At 40.6% G+C, this 17,325-nt stretch overlaps 1 protein-coding gene and 1 long non-coding RNA gene across 2 annotated transcripts; both read left to right on the top strand.

Moving 5' to 3' along the window:
- The first annotated feature begins 1,877 nt into the window (after positions 1 to 1,877).
- LOC117216297 lies at positions 1,878 to 10,396 on the top strand. The gene is made up of 3 exons (XR_004489343.1): positions 1,878 to 1,962; positions 8,142 to 8,474; positions 9,028 to 10,396. It is a non-coding gene; the product is annotated as an uncharacterized LOC117216297 (long non-coding RNA).
- Positions 10,397 to 11,117: 721 nt separating this feature from the next.
- On the top strand, positions 11,118 to 12,076 carry LOC117216296. The gene is made up of 2 exons (XM_033462904.1): positions 11,118 to 11,595; positions 11,713 to 12,076. Exons 1-2 carry the CDS (start codon positions 11,528 to 11,530, stop codon positions 11,984 to 11,986), a joined length of 342 nt encoding a protein of 113 aa, XP_033318795.1. The 5' UTR covers positions 11,118 to 11,527; the 3' UTR covers positions 11,987 to 12,076.
- The last annotated feature ends 5,249 nt before the right edge of the window (positions 12,077 to 17,325 follow it).

The raw sequence follows: 17,325 nt of genomic DNA, 5'->3' as shown, positions 1-17,325 counted from the left end.
GACGATAAACACAAATTTTTTGTGCTGTCAGGCCAAAGTTTCCCAACATTGAGAAAGAAAAAAATTGATATATGGTCGAGATATAATATTTGGCCCATATATCCGACAATGTTATAAGAATTTTATTTATCGAAGAGAAAGGGATGAAGGATGGCAATATAAAATTACACGAAACGCCTGATAAGATTAATTACGTTTGCATCAGGCTCTCGTGAATATATTTCTTCAAGCGTTTCCGCTCTTCTTCGCTTAAACACAGGTAGACATACACTTATTTCGCGAAATTTAATTCTGGGTTACACTGATGGAGGGTAAAGACAGCCATGATTAATCAGTTCCATCATTGAAGGCTGTTCGTCGTTAAGACGTCGATGCCCGACATTGGAGAAGGGGAGGTGGAAAAGAAGTGGACTCAGGGAGTCGTTAATCGCGGAAATTCGGTGAAACCGTAATTAGCAGGACGATCGCCGTTATGGCGGGGCACGAAAGTTCGCCGGACCAGCAGCCTAATGAACTCGTTACATATTTACACGTTGTTCGTGCCTGACGGTCGGTTCGGGGAGCTCAGAAAACCACATCGAATTAAGAGGTCCTTTCGCAAATTGCAGACGGAACACGAGAGAGCGATTTAACCTTATCGATCCACGAACGACTTTCTGATCTGTTTTAACACCCACGTCCTGCCGCTAACGTTCTAGATAATGATACTGGACACGCCTGTTAAACCGCTAATTTGAAACAATTTATATATGTGTATACATTTATATATATATCTATATATATATATATGAATTAAACTGGCCTGTAATTTGCCACCGTGGTGTTCCGTTGTTGGTCTGCGAAAATCGTCGGATTTCTACATTTTTCGATACTTGACATACTTGTGTTTCTTCTCTTCGCTAAAAGCGCGAAGCTTCGTTCGTTTCCTCTCGGATATCTTGGTAACGTAAAAGACATTGAACTGAATTAGTTGTTTGAAATTTTTGCGAAGTCAAAGATACAATTATCTTGTCAAACAAAGATCTGAATTTGGAGATATGTGGTTATATATATTTGCAGTGATGTTTAAGATGAGAAGTATCTAACTTTTGCGAAATTAAAAATATTATATTAGACGTTATAGAGCAGGGCATACGATAATCGTAGGAAATGAAAACTTAAAATCAAGAAACTAACTTAGTCGATAATTTATGAAATCCATATTTTTGTGAACATGACAGGATCTAGATATTTATATTATTTACTAAATATTATGACGAGTATTTTGTTTTGTGTATTTTATAAATACAAACCACACCTTGATCATCAAACCCATAAACTTCAAGAAGTTAAAACCTAAATCGGCCATTTAAAACATTTATAATACAATACTCCTGTAATTCCCAGAAAACTACATTCTCCTCGACGATTTCTCCCTCAAACCCGTTTCTACGATCTAATTGTCGTATCTGAGATTCAATTCGCCCCACCAGCCCCGTTTCTCTACGATTCCCTCACGAGTACAACGAGGTTCGCCAATTTGTCGTGGCATCGGTCGTGCTTCGTTCCTCGACCGAAGCACTTCGACCACTCGACCGACGGTCCCACACGTGCAAACGCGTCCGCGTAAGCATAGAACGCAATACGCGTGTGTGCGCGCGTATTTGTGTGTCGTGGGGTTAATTGAATCAAGCAGCACGCAACCAGCTCTGTATACACTGCCGGGTCATCCGAGGTCAAATCGGTAATGGGCTGACCCTTAATTCGCCATGTGGCTGACCACCGAACGCCGATACATCGTCGTCGCTCTGGTTCCTTCGACATGCGACCCATCCTAGATTCCCGCTGACCTTGAACTGGAAACACCGTCGACGACACGGTGGATCCATGCCAGCTCGTCCGGCACGAAACCCACCCCCTCAGGTGCTATCTCGAATCCTCCGTGTGCTTGGATCGATTCCGATCTACCTTCGAGAATGTCTGGTAACAATAGGAATTTTTTTATTGAATTCTTAGAGTTTGTGGAATTTTTTGAGAATAAATTTGCATGATCCTTTTAACAACAAGTAGTTGGCAAGTTGATTTGGGATATTTGTAGCGATTGAAATAAGAGCGAAGCTGCTTCCTTTTCATGATGATACAGGGAAATTTGTTAACATCAGGTGCGCTAACTTTTTCAAACGAACGGACTTCAGATTCTTTGTTTGTGTAATTGATAAAAATACACAAGCGCTTTTGGGGAAATCGATATTGATTTTTATTATCTAGAACGTTGACCTTAAAGATTGACAATTCTTATACTGCAACTGAATACTGATCTTACGGTCTTAAACATTTATGCACATGTTGGTGTTTCTTATCAGTACGCGATATCAGAATAACACCGGTTATTTCTGCCTTTAGGTGTTTCTGAGAATATCGGGTGATTTGTAATGAAACCGACCATCGTTTGCGAGCTCTAAACGAAAGATCGCACAACCGTTATACAGAATAAAATAATACATATGGGACCGAACGATTTCTTATAAATAATTCGCTGAAAAGAGGCACATCTTCCTGAACAGTTAGCAACATGTTAGCTGCTCGTTCCTCGAGAGAACGTTAAATCGCGATCAGACTTTTTATCCTGTAGCCAGACAAAAATAAACGAAGCCGAAGGAACGACGTTAAAACTGAACGACACCGAGGTCGATCACGCTCGAGGAGGAGGATCACATGGTACGACGACCATTTTGTATATATAATATATATATATATATTGTATATACAAAATATATATATATATACCATACGACAATGTCGATCGCGTTTCGTACGGTGTACGGTATCTTAAACGTTTTACAAGAAAGCGAGTCATAGTCCGTGGAGCAACCGCGAGAACCGTGATTTTAGGGGCGGCGATCATCCGTGAGGCAAGCCGATAAAGAGCACCGCGCTCAATTCCGAGAATTGAATTACCGAGGCGTGGCGCGTAACATGTTTAATATCTTCATGCGGCGGAATTCCGAATCGATGGAAAAAAAGAATGTATACCGGCTTGATCGTAACCGCGGATACAATGTCCGGGGAGGAAATTACATGTTGCTATACATTGTATTACATGGTATCTGACATTGATTCCTCGAATCTGCATGCTTCGAACCTCAATCATCTGCCGAATCGACACCGTCTCCATGTGACATGGTTGCGTTACGTTGTATCGCAGGAGAATACTGGCTACCACCTTCTGGAGAACCAGGTGAACCAAGCAGTCGAGTGTGACCAATAATTCTTGATTAGAAAGCCGACTCTCATCGGATGCGAAGGCGTACGTTCTAGTGGTGAGAAGAAACTGCAAAGCAACCACAGAAGAAGAACTGTGAACGAACGTTAGGAGAAGAGAGAGTGTGGCCGAGTCTGATTCGCCGGAGAGACCACTCGGAGAGAGGATCCATCAATCACGAATGTCCCGCACCTCGAGAGTGCTGCTTCTCGCCGGTAGCAAGAAGCTGCAGAATCTCGTAGCTTTTACAACGACGTCGCGGAGGAAGTCAGAATCCATCGTCGAGAGCCCGGTTGTTCCAGGGTCACGGTGCAAAAACCGCGTAATAATCCGGCTGGTCGTTGTGTGCTTCGAATCGACCGGCAGATAATATTGTTTCTGTTTTCGAGCTATATAACAGAACTTGGTCGGAATCACGCGAAACTGGGATATCTAAAAAGAAGGAGAAAGTTTCGACACGGTTTTTCTCTGTCGCGTAGGTTAGCGATGATCCACGCTGCAACTTCGAGCTGTTTGATACTTTGTATCTCAGGGGAAATAAGATTCCAGTAGAGTTCTACTTATCTGAATTCGTTAGCGAGCGAACAGTTTACGTAATAGGATTTCGTTAGTTCTTCTCGTTATTCATCTTGTTTCGGTCATGTAATAGGATCGGTTAGTTCAATAAGCAATAGTTCGATTAATCTGGCAATAATTTGCAGTATATTGCAATGTTTTGCAGTATACTGTAATTATTTTTTCATAATTCCATAGCATTCATTTTGTGACATAAAATGTTGTATAAATGTAATGAATGTACAACTAGGATGACAAATCACGTAAAATTGGTATTGCACGAAACATGCTACGGGTAAACCTTCTAGATGAATTTCACATAAAGTTTCTCTTACACCACCGCCATCTTAAATGAGAAAAGTAGTCCAAACACGTTTCTAACGTAAAATCGGTCTAAAAAAATAAGCGTCGTCGTAACTCTTGGCACAAGAATAAGAGACCAGAGGGTCTTTTAATAGCGTATTCTTTTCAATTGATAAATGAGGGTTTATGCTGCAGATAACTGCGCCTTATTGTCGGAAGGATTAACCTGGTCACCGGAATAGGAGAGATTTTTTCACCGTGACGAAAGGATCGAAGTCGTGGACAGAGAAAGCCTCGATGTGGCAAATGGAAAAAGAGGAAAACAGGAAAGGTGAGGATGGTCCAATGTCGGAGGGAAGGAAGACGAAGAGGACGGAGGCCGACTATCTCGGAGGCGAGATTGTGTGTTAATGTATGGCTGGCATTCGGACGACAACCGTGACAAATTGCTTTATTAGGTTGGCAGCCCGGGAGCCTTTCCACTCGCGGCTCGCACCTCAGGGCCGCTACTCATCGTGATTGTACGCTCTATTCTCCTCCACCTCTGTTCCTTCTTCTTCTGCGTCGCCCTCTTCTTTCAACACGCGGTGGAAGACCAACGTAACACGCGGCTGGATGAATGGATGAACGAGAATCCTCGCCGCGGGAGGCCGATGCTTTTTTGAAATCGAACCGAATCACCTTACCTCACGGTCCACGGCTACGCGACTCTATTTCGCCGATTTTGCTGTTTTTCAGGGAAATCAGACGATCGAGTCGTTCCCCTTTCCTCGTCAAACTAATTTATTCAGTATTTATTGCCCTGATTTACATTCGTTTTGTTCGGAGTATCATGCGTTATGGGTGGATGTTACATCGTTACGAATACTCAGCGACTACTGTGTAGAATGTCGAAGACTATGCGTATCACTGTGGAATAAGAAAATGCTTGATGTCCAGAGACACTTGGAACATCGATGGATTCCTTAATGGAAATAGCGAGACTACTTCTTAAATTTGTAGCAGAGCAGTTGTATAGAAATAATTAGCCAATTACTATTTATATAACTATCGTATAGTATAAAGAATCGTGAAATATGAAGAATATAGTAGTGAATAGAGAATAATGGATGACAAAGAAGCAGCAACTTCCAGCAATATATTATATGTAGTAGAAAATATCACATGGAATTGACTATGGGCAGTACTAATGCACCTATTCAATCCAATATTCCTTACATAAATCTTGGAACAAGGGGACAAAAGTCTCGTAATTGAAACAATATCAAAATTTATATAATGACAATTTCAAATCTTCTGCACCAATATATTAATCGATAGAAACTTGATTATTACAACGAAACGATATCTACTACTTCCTCGTGTATCGTGTAAAACTTGAAAAGGGCCAACTGATCATTGACTGATAGTTTCCCTGTATTAAGGGTCCAGCAGCAACAGTAGTCATGGAGTCCAGGAAGCTGGGTCGAAAAGATCGGGCCACTATTACGTCACCTGGCCAAGGTTGCCACCTTGCAGCTCGCGTCCGCACGGCAATCGAGGCGAAGCTGCGGATTATTAATGTTTGCGTCGGGTCGTTAATGGATCGGGGTCTCCCATTCGAACACGGGGAACGTAGAATGCGGGTCCAGCTGTGAACGCGTTATAAGATCCTTTTTTGCGCGGTACAATGTCCTGGCGACTCCCGGATGCGGCATCATTAAGTCACCTCCCTCCTTACCTTTCCCACTCGCGCCCCCTTTTCCTTCTTCTCTTCGTTCTGTTCCGCCACTCGGACTTTTGTAACGTGCTTCGATGCCAGCCCGGAGAGATCCCCGGCCAAGTAGAATCGAATATCGACATGCCAGTCTCGTGACCTCCCTCGGCTTCTTCCTTTCGCTAGGTTATTAACTCTCGCCGGGATAATTAGCCACCGTTACTTAAACCAAGTCAACTACCTAATGATCTATCGTCACCTTCGCCTGGCTCTTCTCTTTCTCTCTTGCCTTTTTACCTTTTTCTCTCGGGCCTCGTGCTTCTAGAAGTCTAACAACCACGAGCTCGTTTCAGGCTACACCTCGGGCTCGTTACGTTGCCTTTATTCCACCTGTTAGTCCAGTCTCACCGAATTGCCCGCTCGAAATTGACGCGAGACTTGTTTGAAGATCATTAACGGTTACCTTGCTGGACTCGAGGCGACCGCCTTTTCGGGCACTGTGCGGAGCGCCAGGCATTTTGGCCAGGGCTTGACGAACCGTCATGAGCCGTCTCTCCGTCCTCGAAATTTCCTCGTATACGTTAAATACCTCGTACGCAATCTATTGCCATGTTTAATCTTGTGTTGGTATTCTGTGCTATCTAGTTGCAACATTTGTGTTATTGTTTCTTGTTCTAATTTATGTTATTTATTTCTTTCACAAACAAATGGAAATGAAGAATTTTTCCTTTATTTTTTCGTTAATTATTTCGCAGTACATTGCGTAGTTTATTCTATCTATTTCTTTCATCTGTATCGCTGACAGTAATCAACCCAAATATATTACGACATTCTGTCGACAATCATTCGACAATCATTCTGTCCATTTGTTAATGCTTGGAAGTTTGTTATTTGTTCCTCGAGTTCCTAGTCTTGTACAAATAATATCTGCTTAGATAAATATCACGTAGTTTGTTCAATTTATTTCTTTCGTTCAAAGTGCTGAAAGTAGATAATCAGCGCAAATATATATTTGCATATGCCCGCGAGACCTAGGTATCATCTGGATCATTTTGAATTTGTCAATGAATGGGATTTTGCTATCTATTCGACGAATCCACATCCACTGAACATCCCATAAGTACCAATTTAAACGTGGAACCTAAAGTCGTAAGCGCATAGATCATGTTTCATTTAGATATGTAGCCTCGCGATTTTCATTCGTGACGAATTGCAGGGCTGATAGGGATGTTTGCGTCAGTAGGATCGAGCCTGGTGTTGATTTTAGGGCTATCAGACATCGTCTAAAGTCAGACGCGTGCGATTGGACCAAATGCTATAAGTGGAACATGGGAACAGTCCGGATTTCTGGTCCACGATCACGTCGCGCACGTCGGGCTCGTCAACGAATAGATAACGAAGGAGAATGAGCTAGTTGAGGCGGTTTGATACATCGGCGACATCGCCGCAACATTCATCTGCATAATTCATTCTTATCAGTACGATTCCCTCAAGCAGGGATTCTCAACCATCGACCAACAATTCCTATTGAAAAATTAACCAAACTTTCATATTCATTTACTAAGCTCGAAAGATTATCGCGCGGGGAAGTTAAACAGGAAATTTCATTGAATTTTATTTGCTGACAAAACTAAGCATTCGATCTGTTGAACCTAAAATCGATATCTATGTGTAACAGGAAACAGTGTTCGCTTATCCTGTTCGATTCTAGAGTAATAAGCGCGGACCGGAATAAGAGACGAACGTTCCAGTTTAGCGAGGCCTCTTTCGGTAGAATGCCGGCGTTGTTAACATCGTTAAACTCGGCTGAGTCTTGGTGGACAGGCAAGCTGGTCAAAGCGACGCCTTTGACGCGATAGCACGATATATTAAGAGTGGTTCACAGGTCGCGGGATTCGCGTTCTCCGCACGTAAGAATAAGACGCCCACCGTATTTACCCGCTCTGAATTCCTGAGTCGCGGTTCGCCCCCTCGCGAATTGTTGCGCAGCGCAAACCCAAACTCTTAACTCTTAAGCTCGCATGACTCGCCCGCCCGCCAATCTATAGGGTGTCCTTTAATCTCTATCTTGTCAAAATTTAAAGATCCTCGGCGTATTATAGCTTAAGGAGAAACTAGGAAATTGTTCTCTTAAAAATATATACATTTCTGACAAAAGTGTCAAGTAATAGGTGTTTTTAAAATGATCCAATGATTCTTCTAAGTACGTCTCTGTAACGTAGAAAATTAATGAAATGACATTTTATAGCTGCGTGTTTGTATCTTTTATTTGGTCGGGTGTTCATTATGATCGCTGAAAATTGATGTCCAGTTGTGACAAGATTTTTATTTTCCTTTCTACTTTAGGATGAATGGCGTCGTTCCGGCAGGCCGAAGATAAATCGAGATACTTCAAGAACACCCCGTACCTACACAGATGTTTAAGAGCTAAGCAACTACTCAGAGCGAGTGAGTTGATGCGAGCCGCGTATCACGAGAAGGAAGTTCAATTTAACCCAATAAAGGACAATCAGAGGCCGACGGCGACCAGAGACGAATACCTACTACTCCTCTGATGGCTAAACGGATCGACCGAGGGACTTCGCCTTCAGGTCTTTTCGGCTCGGAAGATGGAAAACTCGTCGACGTGTTCAGACATCGTACCTATCAACGTCTTATCGCAGACATCCTTTCTGTTAGGTTCGTGCATATGAAATATCTCTTTTCCGATGTGGTACTGTTATCAGTGTTTTATTTTATCGTTAATTATCGAATATAATAAAGAAGCAGCAATTTGCTATAAATCATATTATTTAATCCTGAGTGGGTACTATGCCATAAAAAAAAAAAAAAAATTGATACGTCATTATTGGCTGTCAGGAGTAACTAGAGTATTCGTATGATTTCCTTACGTGAGTTTCATTTTGGAAAAGGTACCCTGAAAGCACTTGAAACAAGTGGAGAAAGTTGAAGATACTCTATGTCCCAATGAAACAGTTTTCTAATTGATAATAAATTATTCTATAGAAGAAATCGTAACAGATCTATTTCAAGAATCGTCGAATTTAAAAATCGGTAATTTTTATAAATCTGAAATAATGTACGTCGTATATGCATTAAATATACAAAAAAGAACATATCCACTAACTTAATGTTATTCAATTAATTTATTGATTCGAACAATAGCATAATATATTTCTTCAAATAACGTTACACGACTGATCAACAGTTTGTTTACCGTTTAATACCACAGATCCATCTGTTGTCGATATCCAGGCTACGTTTTCCTTTTATACAACTAGAATAGTTCGCCAGAGGAGTTTTCGATTGGCAAATGGGTATTACGGGCTTAGGGAGTTAGCGAAAATGGAAAAGGCCAATTCAGTTCATTCTTCGGGTTCGCCGCTCCGCGAACGACAAGGAGCATCTAGTTCACGATCCAATGGACCGTGAAGTCTGTGACATGGACCAAGTGGAATTTTCGGTCAGTGTGTTTCTTACAAAAGGCCGCAAAAAGCCCGCAAAAAGGCTGCAACGATCCGCTGTGAGAAAGGAAAGGGAACAGAATGGCTCAACGACGGGATTTGAAGCGTTCAATGATGCTGATTCGTGATCGCTGATCGGGAACATCGATTTTGACAGGGTAGGAAAGTGGTAAACAAAGCGACAGATGATTTACAATTTCCTACAGTTTCTTAAAGTTTTATTAATATTAATAATAATCGAAGGTAAGCTGCAGTTTCTTTATTTGCAGAATTTATTATATTTTAAGTTACAAATAGTACATAGGTTTCTTAACACATTCACTGCTACTAGTGCGTGTGGTGTACCGATTAAATACAGGCAAATTATCGCTCAAAATAAAGAAATTTCTGATAGAGCGAAGAATGTAACTGTAGGGACAGGTGAGTGTGTTTCAGTAACAGGGAGTGTGTCAGAGGGGTAACATTTATTATATATTTTTTACTTATACCATTAGAAACAGAAGAGACTCTTATTTATATACATAGAAGCTTGCATATTCTTTCTTCTAAAGGGACTTAAGCTTCTAATTATATTTTATATTACATTTGTAATTTAATATCTCACAATTCTTTATCATTATTCGAATTTCATTCTTATTTTCAACCCTTAACTATACATCTCCGTATCTTTACGCGTAGCCTTTTAGATTATCTAACATTTTATTTACTAAATCGTATGTCATAAGAGTTAATCCAATATATCTATTAGATAGTTTAAGGTTTCTTACAACTGCTCGAACTTCTTCGTCTCTAGTTAACGCTTTCACAATCCTCGAACTGGCATGGTCTAGTCTATAATATCTCGCGACAATATTGCCTAACCCCCTGAAACATGGGTTGACACTCGCAGCGAGACGCAAATTAATTATCATGCATTGATAACAACGTGTTACAAGAACAGACAATCGGGGACCAACGGTGTCTCCAAAATCTCACGGGGTTCATTCACGGCGTCGTGGCAAGAGCGAGGGCTATCTATGAAATTAGCGGGGGTTCGGCTTTAACCCTCCCCATGGATGGATAAGGGGGGTTGAGCATTAGCGATTATACGCACCGCGGAGTCCATACATCGGGTGTCTCCGTGTGGAACTAAACAGACAAAATGGCCACACTACGGCTCACCCTCGATTCCGTTTTCCTTTTACGAGCCACAGTGGCCGTCTCTTTTCATCCTTTCTCCCTTCCTACGAGTTTCTCCTTTTTACCTACAAGGCATTACCACGACAAGGAAGAAGCGAGTCACGAGATTTTCGAAAGTGCTCTCTCGCCTCTTTTCCTATCTCTGTATGCAGTCGCGTCTGTGGAAAGCGTACTGCACGCTCCATCAACGTGTGGTATTTCTCCTCTGTTGCATTTTACATCTCGATATCGTCGTAAGATCTATCGAAAGGCGCATTATTTGCATTTTACTGATGTGAATGGAATAGTAGCGGGAGATGGATGATTAAATTACCCGGAGAGGGGTTGCTTTTTTTCCTGAGATTATCTCGACCGATTATCTACTGCAATAATGTTCAATAACGTGATATTACTTGGGCAAAGTCGAGAGCTGTGTGCAATGTTTTTATCAGTTTTATGCGATTCAAAGATTGCCAAGTGTCGAAGGAAATCCGGTAATGAAATTAGAAAAGAAAAACTTCTTACGTTGGTTCTTCTAATCTGGTTGTTGAAACGATTTACAAAGTTTACAGTCGCGTACAAGACTCGTGAAGTCGACATAGTGTCTTTTCTAGTGGATTTCCTAGTTGACTGCTTTCCAAATATTAAAGATTATAACGTAAAACGTATTCGATAAGAACATTAGAAAAAGGAACCTCAATTTTATTGATTCATTTGATTGATCGCAAAATAGATGCTAGTAATCTATTCCCTATCTTTTTTTTATTCTTACATTTATTTTTACAAAATCAGCTTTTGAGCGAAAGGCGTGCCCATAAACACGAAGCAGATACATGAAAATATTCTAAAACGTGTACACATTTACAGTCCATAAAATATTAGGTACGTAAATTAATTCTTACATCTGAAACGAAACTGATTTAATCCATGCAAACAGGAAACATCAGACTTCAAATCAATTCTTCTATAGTTATACACAAATGATAAATATTTGAAATTAAAACACAAATGTTTAAACGCGAGCTCTTTTGTTGGTAGCTCTCTTCCATCGCGTCTTCGCTTCGTTGCTCTCGCAAAATCACGTTTCAAAGGAGCGACGGGTCCATCAAAATGGGGACATATGTTGGTCGACGGTCCAGAAGAATGTCCCGAATGGGCCCTTGTCACGGCGTGTTGCGGTATGCATCGACAAACGAAAGCAGCTTCCCGCGGCGGCTAGGATCGGTGTCATCCCCTTAAGTGGGGACAATGGGGCCAAATCCGATTTTCGAAATGATCGCGTTAAACGTGCCCAGGGATTTACGGAGGGCGGATGCGCTTCTCAATAGCCGATGTTTACCGGTCCCAATGGAAAGGGATTACTCCGTGCATATCCATTGCACGGGGAAGAGTGTGCTCCGACGAACTCCCGCGGCGCCAAAGAGGGGATGCTCGAAAGTCCGCGCTGCAGGGTGCATGAGGCGTGATCTTGTGCAGTTCTTGGGATACCTTCTCCATCGAGCTGCAATTTCAACATACATAATAAAATTAGAGCAACCACTAATTATCTCACATGAATTTTTCTTCTAAAATAATCCTGTCGTGGCGGAGGTTTTAAGAATTCTGTCATCGTTGCGGTATATATTGAACGATATATAGGGATTTTTATTTATACTCTGGGCTCAATTTTTGAATTAAACTTACAAAGATAGGGAGAATGTTTACTTTTGTTAATGTAGATGGAATTTATAATTGTCAAAAAAAATACAAATATTTATTCGTTATGGGCTGATTGTCATACCACTCATTTCGATTGGAACGTAAGAAACGAACAGTTATATGAATCAATACAATAGTTAAATAAACAGCGATCAGTTAAGTAAACTAATGCAATTTCTTCATTGGATGCGTGGTTTGTAATATTCATCGCAAATATCGAAGTATATATTGAATTGCATCTATATCTGTGTAATGAATTATATGAAAGTTATTTTTGGGGTATTTTTGGAAATGTTTATGAAAAGAATTTTACGTCTATCTGTTAAATTAACCACGACCTTCGCGATCTTAAAAAGTTATTTGATATTTAATATACAGATACTTGACGATATTTTGAGATCTTTCTTCCAGTAACGGAAGAAGTTCACTCATTCCGTAATATTAGAATCTTCAAGTAGCAATACAAAACAAGATTATAATCGTAACATGTATTATTTTTGTAAAGCAAATATAAATATAAGAACTATGCTACAGTTACTTAAATTAAAAATTCCGCTTCGTTTTATGTCGTAGTTGAAGGAAAGGTAAAAATCGAGCGAATTCCCGATTAGCATCCCGAGCAGTTCTTTGAAACAACAAGAAATACTACTTAGATGAGAAAGAATAGAAGTTCTCTAAATTCGTATAGAATCCCGTGATATTTTACACTGTCGATAATGTTGGACGATTAACCGATTCCCTAACCACCCTTTCGTCGTTCGAGTTCGAGAGAATATCGACCCAGCTCGTACTGGATGTCAGGAAGTTCATTCAGAAATTAAGACAACCAGCGTACGGCCTTTGCCGCGGCGACTTTAATTGTGGCTAATTGTTACGAAGGTCGGAAGCGGCCTGTAAAGACGCAAACCCACGCAATTGATGGTCACACCACGCGATAATACTGGGTGATCGAATAGTAACGAGTTACCGCGAGTCGCGTCTTGATTACTAGGTACGTAAAACGAGTTCGTATTTAAAAGTGATCCGACTGTATCGGCGATTCGTAAGTGTTATTTTCATCCTTGAACGTGGTCCCGTACCATAATTCTCTATCGGACAACGAAACGTGTAAAAGAAGGAATATCGTTCGTAAACACGTCGAAAATATCAATCAACGATAATTTACGTCTCTGGTAAAGCACGCCGAGTCTTTGTAATTACTTCATCGGGTTCTGGAATTCTAATCCATCATTGTCAGCCAGTTTGTCCTCTTAGTCCATGCTCGATACACTAAGGAAATCGATTATAATAAAAGAGCCCACGGGTAAACGCATCAACACACAGATTCATATGTATATGTATAGTTAATGTTCGGAGTAACAACGCGCAGTCTATGGAAAAGAGAAAAAAAGGATGGTAGTTGCGTAAGAGATGAAATCACAGGAGACGGTTTTCCCGAGAACGAGCGGATTTTTCTCAAGAATCTAACAAGGACACGGTTACTTAACGCCTCATCGATCGACTTTTCCATGCTAGTTCTACACGTGGTCGAATAAGACGGACGAGTGCAGGAAATTTTGTGACCATTTTTCATTTGGTCAGACAGGGGAGAGGGTAGGGACAGGCAAAGAAACGAATGGCAGGCACGAGTATGAGAAGGAATGCGAAGGGAAAAATTCTAGCGTGCATTCTGCTGCACACATCGTACGTATTCGTTCGTCTTCTTTTACTCTCACCTCTATCCCACGTTACCGAAGGAACTCGCGAGGTCTTTCAAGGTTGCTGCTTGGCTTTTCGTGCCAGCCACGCAGACGCAATTTGCCTTTCGGCCATTGTCATTTCTGCACGATATGCTCGTACATGGCATCTCGTGCGTCTGTATCACCGCGTTTCCTTCTTTTCTTCAGCTCGGCCAGTGGATTCTGACTTTTAGGAATGTTGTTCGACTGTTGTCGATATTCTTGTACGTCCGCCAGCGACGTAAATTTAACCCTACCGTGCTCGACTTTCATTTCAGTATTTTAACAAGTTAAATCTCCTGTTTCGCAAAACTAGTCTGAATTTCGGTGCATCGTATCTTATCTACAAATAGAGCAGAACAAATTTTCTATTGTTATCGTATTCGTGTTAGAAAAGAAACTTAGCGCGGAGCTTGGAATAATTCATCTTTCACACATCATACGTTATTTGGGCTTGCTCAGGGATCAAATAAATAACATTTATTCTCATAAGCAAATGACCATATTAAGTTCAATGAAAACACTGTTACGAGAGAAGTACAATAATACAAATTCTCTTTTCCTTTAGCGCCGTTCTGTCAGTGTTAGTAAAGAATGTCAATTCGTGGTATGTTAAGTAACACTGTTACTTCTGTCAAGGAGATAGAAAATCATTTTCCTCGTTTCCACAGTTAATTTCATTCAGAGAATATATACGATTCCGTTTAATGGATTATTTTCTTTGAACTTCCAATTCCATTATGTTTCCTCTGCCACAAACTCGAACTTCATTTTACACTTGTAATTCTGATGAAATCATAAAGGACAACACAAAAGCGTTCATTGAGAAAATGATGGAAGAAGGAAATCGAGGAAACCGAAAGTGTTCCATTCGATACCCATTGATATAGTAGTTTATTCGAATACCCTTTCTAGAGTCTTTCTATCGAAAATGCTTTGCAACAACGCCAATCAACGGTCGCCCTAACGACGAGCATTTAGTTGCACGGTCACGAAGGTGATTCCGTGGAATCTCGGCTAACTGATAACCAACCTGGCAAGAGCAAAATGCGTGGCGCGATGTCAGGCAACGAGGAAGGGAAGTAGAGAAGAAGATTCGCCGTGTTATTAAACTGGTCGATCATCTAATTACGCTCGACTTGCGGTCGTCCTCGTTAGATCGCGATACGAAATAACGGAAAGCAAACTGACGAGACAATCACCCTCTTGAACTTCTCGACTGTGTACGTCTTGCAACAAGAAAACCATAGAGAAAGCAAAGATGCAATCGCTGGAAATGAAGAGAGGGATATAAAGTAGTCGAAGAGGAATAGTTGAAACCGGACGAGTTTCACGATTCTCGTTCGCATTTAGAGCGAGCAAAGGCAAGAATTGTAATATAACAGGCTGGGGCAAATTTTATTTGAAACAAGAACAAAAAGATAGCTGTTTGATATTAACGAATCGTTCCAAAATCGTCTAAAATAGAATCGATGAAAGTAAAACGTCTTCAAATAATTTTCTATTTTAGTCAATTTTTTTCAAATTTAATATTAATTTGAGTGTTAAATAACGTATTGTGTATACATTTACGCCATAAGCAATATAGCCGCTATAGTATTTGTTGTTAAAACTATTTTCATTTCGATCACCTTTGAGTAATATTTGTCAAAATATGTGTACATCTAGGACAGTCGATTGAAACAACAGAATTAAAAACTATTTGAATTATCGCTTCAAGAAACACATTACACTTCGAAAGAAAATTCCAAACAAAGTTATTTCGTTCTATAACTAAGTAATGGGAAATTTAATCGTTCATTTTTCAAACATTTTACTCGAACAACGTCCAAGTCTGGAATATTTATAATGAGAATGACCAATAAGATAACGTGGATGGATGGTGCAGCAGGCGCGACTCCAGCTTGCGCTCAGGTATAAGCTGATGGGATTCTGGGATTCATTAGCGTAATTAACGGGTCCTCATTAAGCGTATTATGGTATGAACGGATCGTCGTTACTAGCAGAGTCATCGAGTTTGCTTTCTGCAAACGGAACCACGCATCAATTACATTCGAGTCGCGTGCGCTACTCTCGTTTTCGCTGTGTGCTGTTTTACGTTTGTCCTTCCCCATTAGCTTGGATCCTGTGAAAAGAAGCTTGCGCGCTGTTTTGTAGCAATTAACCCTTTCGAGATATGCCGAATTTAATGCCTCCGCGTGTTCCTACCACTTTAATGAATTTCCGACAACTGAATATTAAACATTGTCCCGTCTTCGGTCGCGTTCCTCGTATTTCGAGAAACACGCTGCCACGTTCCCGGTATTTATTGGGATAATGAAATAAGAGGAATCATCCGTGGGATCGTTTTTTATTTTGATAAGGTAATAACCGCGAGCTTCGTTCCCTTGTTTGGTCGAGCATGTCGAAATGAGCTCGACAAAACACGCGTAATGGCGCTCGTGTGTGACGGGAATTTTAATTACGAGCGTGACCAGTATTTGATACACTTTCAGTATATGTATACAAGTATTTTTGTACGCTAGATACTAATTGCAGAAAAAGAAATTGGCTACATTCTTCTATTTTTAATTATATCGAATGTAATTCTTTTTTGTTTAATTTTTTTTAATTAATGCTTCATTCGATACTACGCATTAATTTTGTTTGCTTCGATAGATTTTTAATGCCATAATTTTCCGGCGTAATGAAATTCGGAACTTCTTTAAATTATTAGATTCCATAGAATCACGTAATGATTCCAAACATCCGATGTATAACCACTTACATTTTTCGCTTCATATTCCAAAAACGATATAGAAACAAACTTTAACCAACATTAGACACGAGGGCACGACAAATAAAAAAACAACAGTATAACTATCCCTATAAACTATAGAAGATTTTGCAATAAATGGGAAACGTCCCCAAATAGGAGCCACGAAGGAGGATGAATTTCGTCAAATTCTTTTGTCATAGCACATTAATAAGCTCAAAGCCGCGCTAATCTCCTTGCCCTCCAAATTCGAAAATAACAGCTTGTGAAATAAAACGCGCGATGCGTGTGCCGTAACACAAAGGTCGAAGGGCGCGGCGTAGAAGAGGGTTGACGCGTGCCACCCGAACCCTGAAATCGGAGTCGATGATAGGTTAAAACGGTGATCCGCCGCCGTATACTTCCGACAGTTTTGTTATCATGGTGGTACAAGGGAGATGCTCGTACGGCCTGTGGACATACGAACGTTAATGCCCGATTCACTGATAGTATCGGTGTTTATACAACACGTTTTACGTCCAGGCAGCCTGACGGCATTATCTTGCATAGTCTTATAGGCTTGACCGGGTGTATCGAATGTAAACCATTTGTACGAAGTTTCAAAGGATGTCGCGAGATAGGGGTACGAGGCAACACGTGTAACGTATACTTGTTATAAAACTCTTGGATACCAGATGTTGGTGACGGTATGTTGCAGACGTGTTTTTATTGATTCTGGTAATGAATCTTATTTGTAA

Source organism: Bombus bifarius, unplaced genomic scaffold (genome assembly GCF_011952205.1).
Source record: "Bombus bifarius isolate JDL3187 unplaced genomic scaffold, Bbif_JDL3187 scf7180000010271, whole genome shotgun sequence".
NCBI classification, from domain to species: domain Eukaryota; kingdom Metazoa; phylum Arthropoda; class Insecta; order Hymenoptera; family Apidae; genus Bombus; species Bombus bifarius.
This window is presented reverse-complemented; position numbering and strand designations above follow the sequence as displayed.

What these genes read in the sequence shown, in the direction of transcription:
- LOC117216296 (XM_033462904.1), top strand. Translation starts at nt 11,528, where the DNA reads ATGGGGACATATGTTGGTCGACGGTCCAGAAGAATGTCCCGAATGGGC. An exon ending in CCTTGTCACGGCGTGTTGCG is followed by an intron (nt 11,596 to 11,712) that starts GTATGCATCGAC and finishes AAACGTGCCCAG; the next exon opens with GGATTTACGGAGGGCGGATG.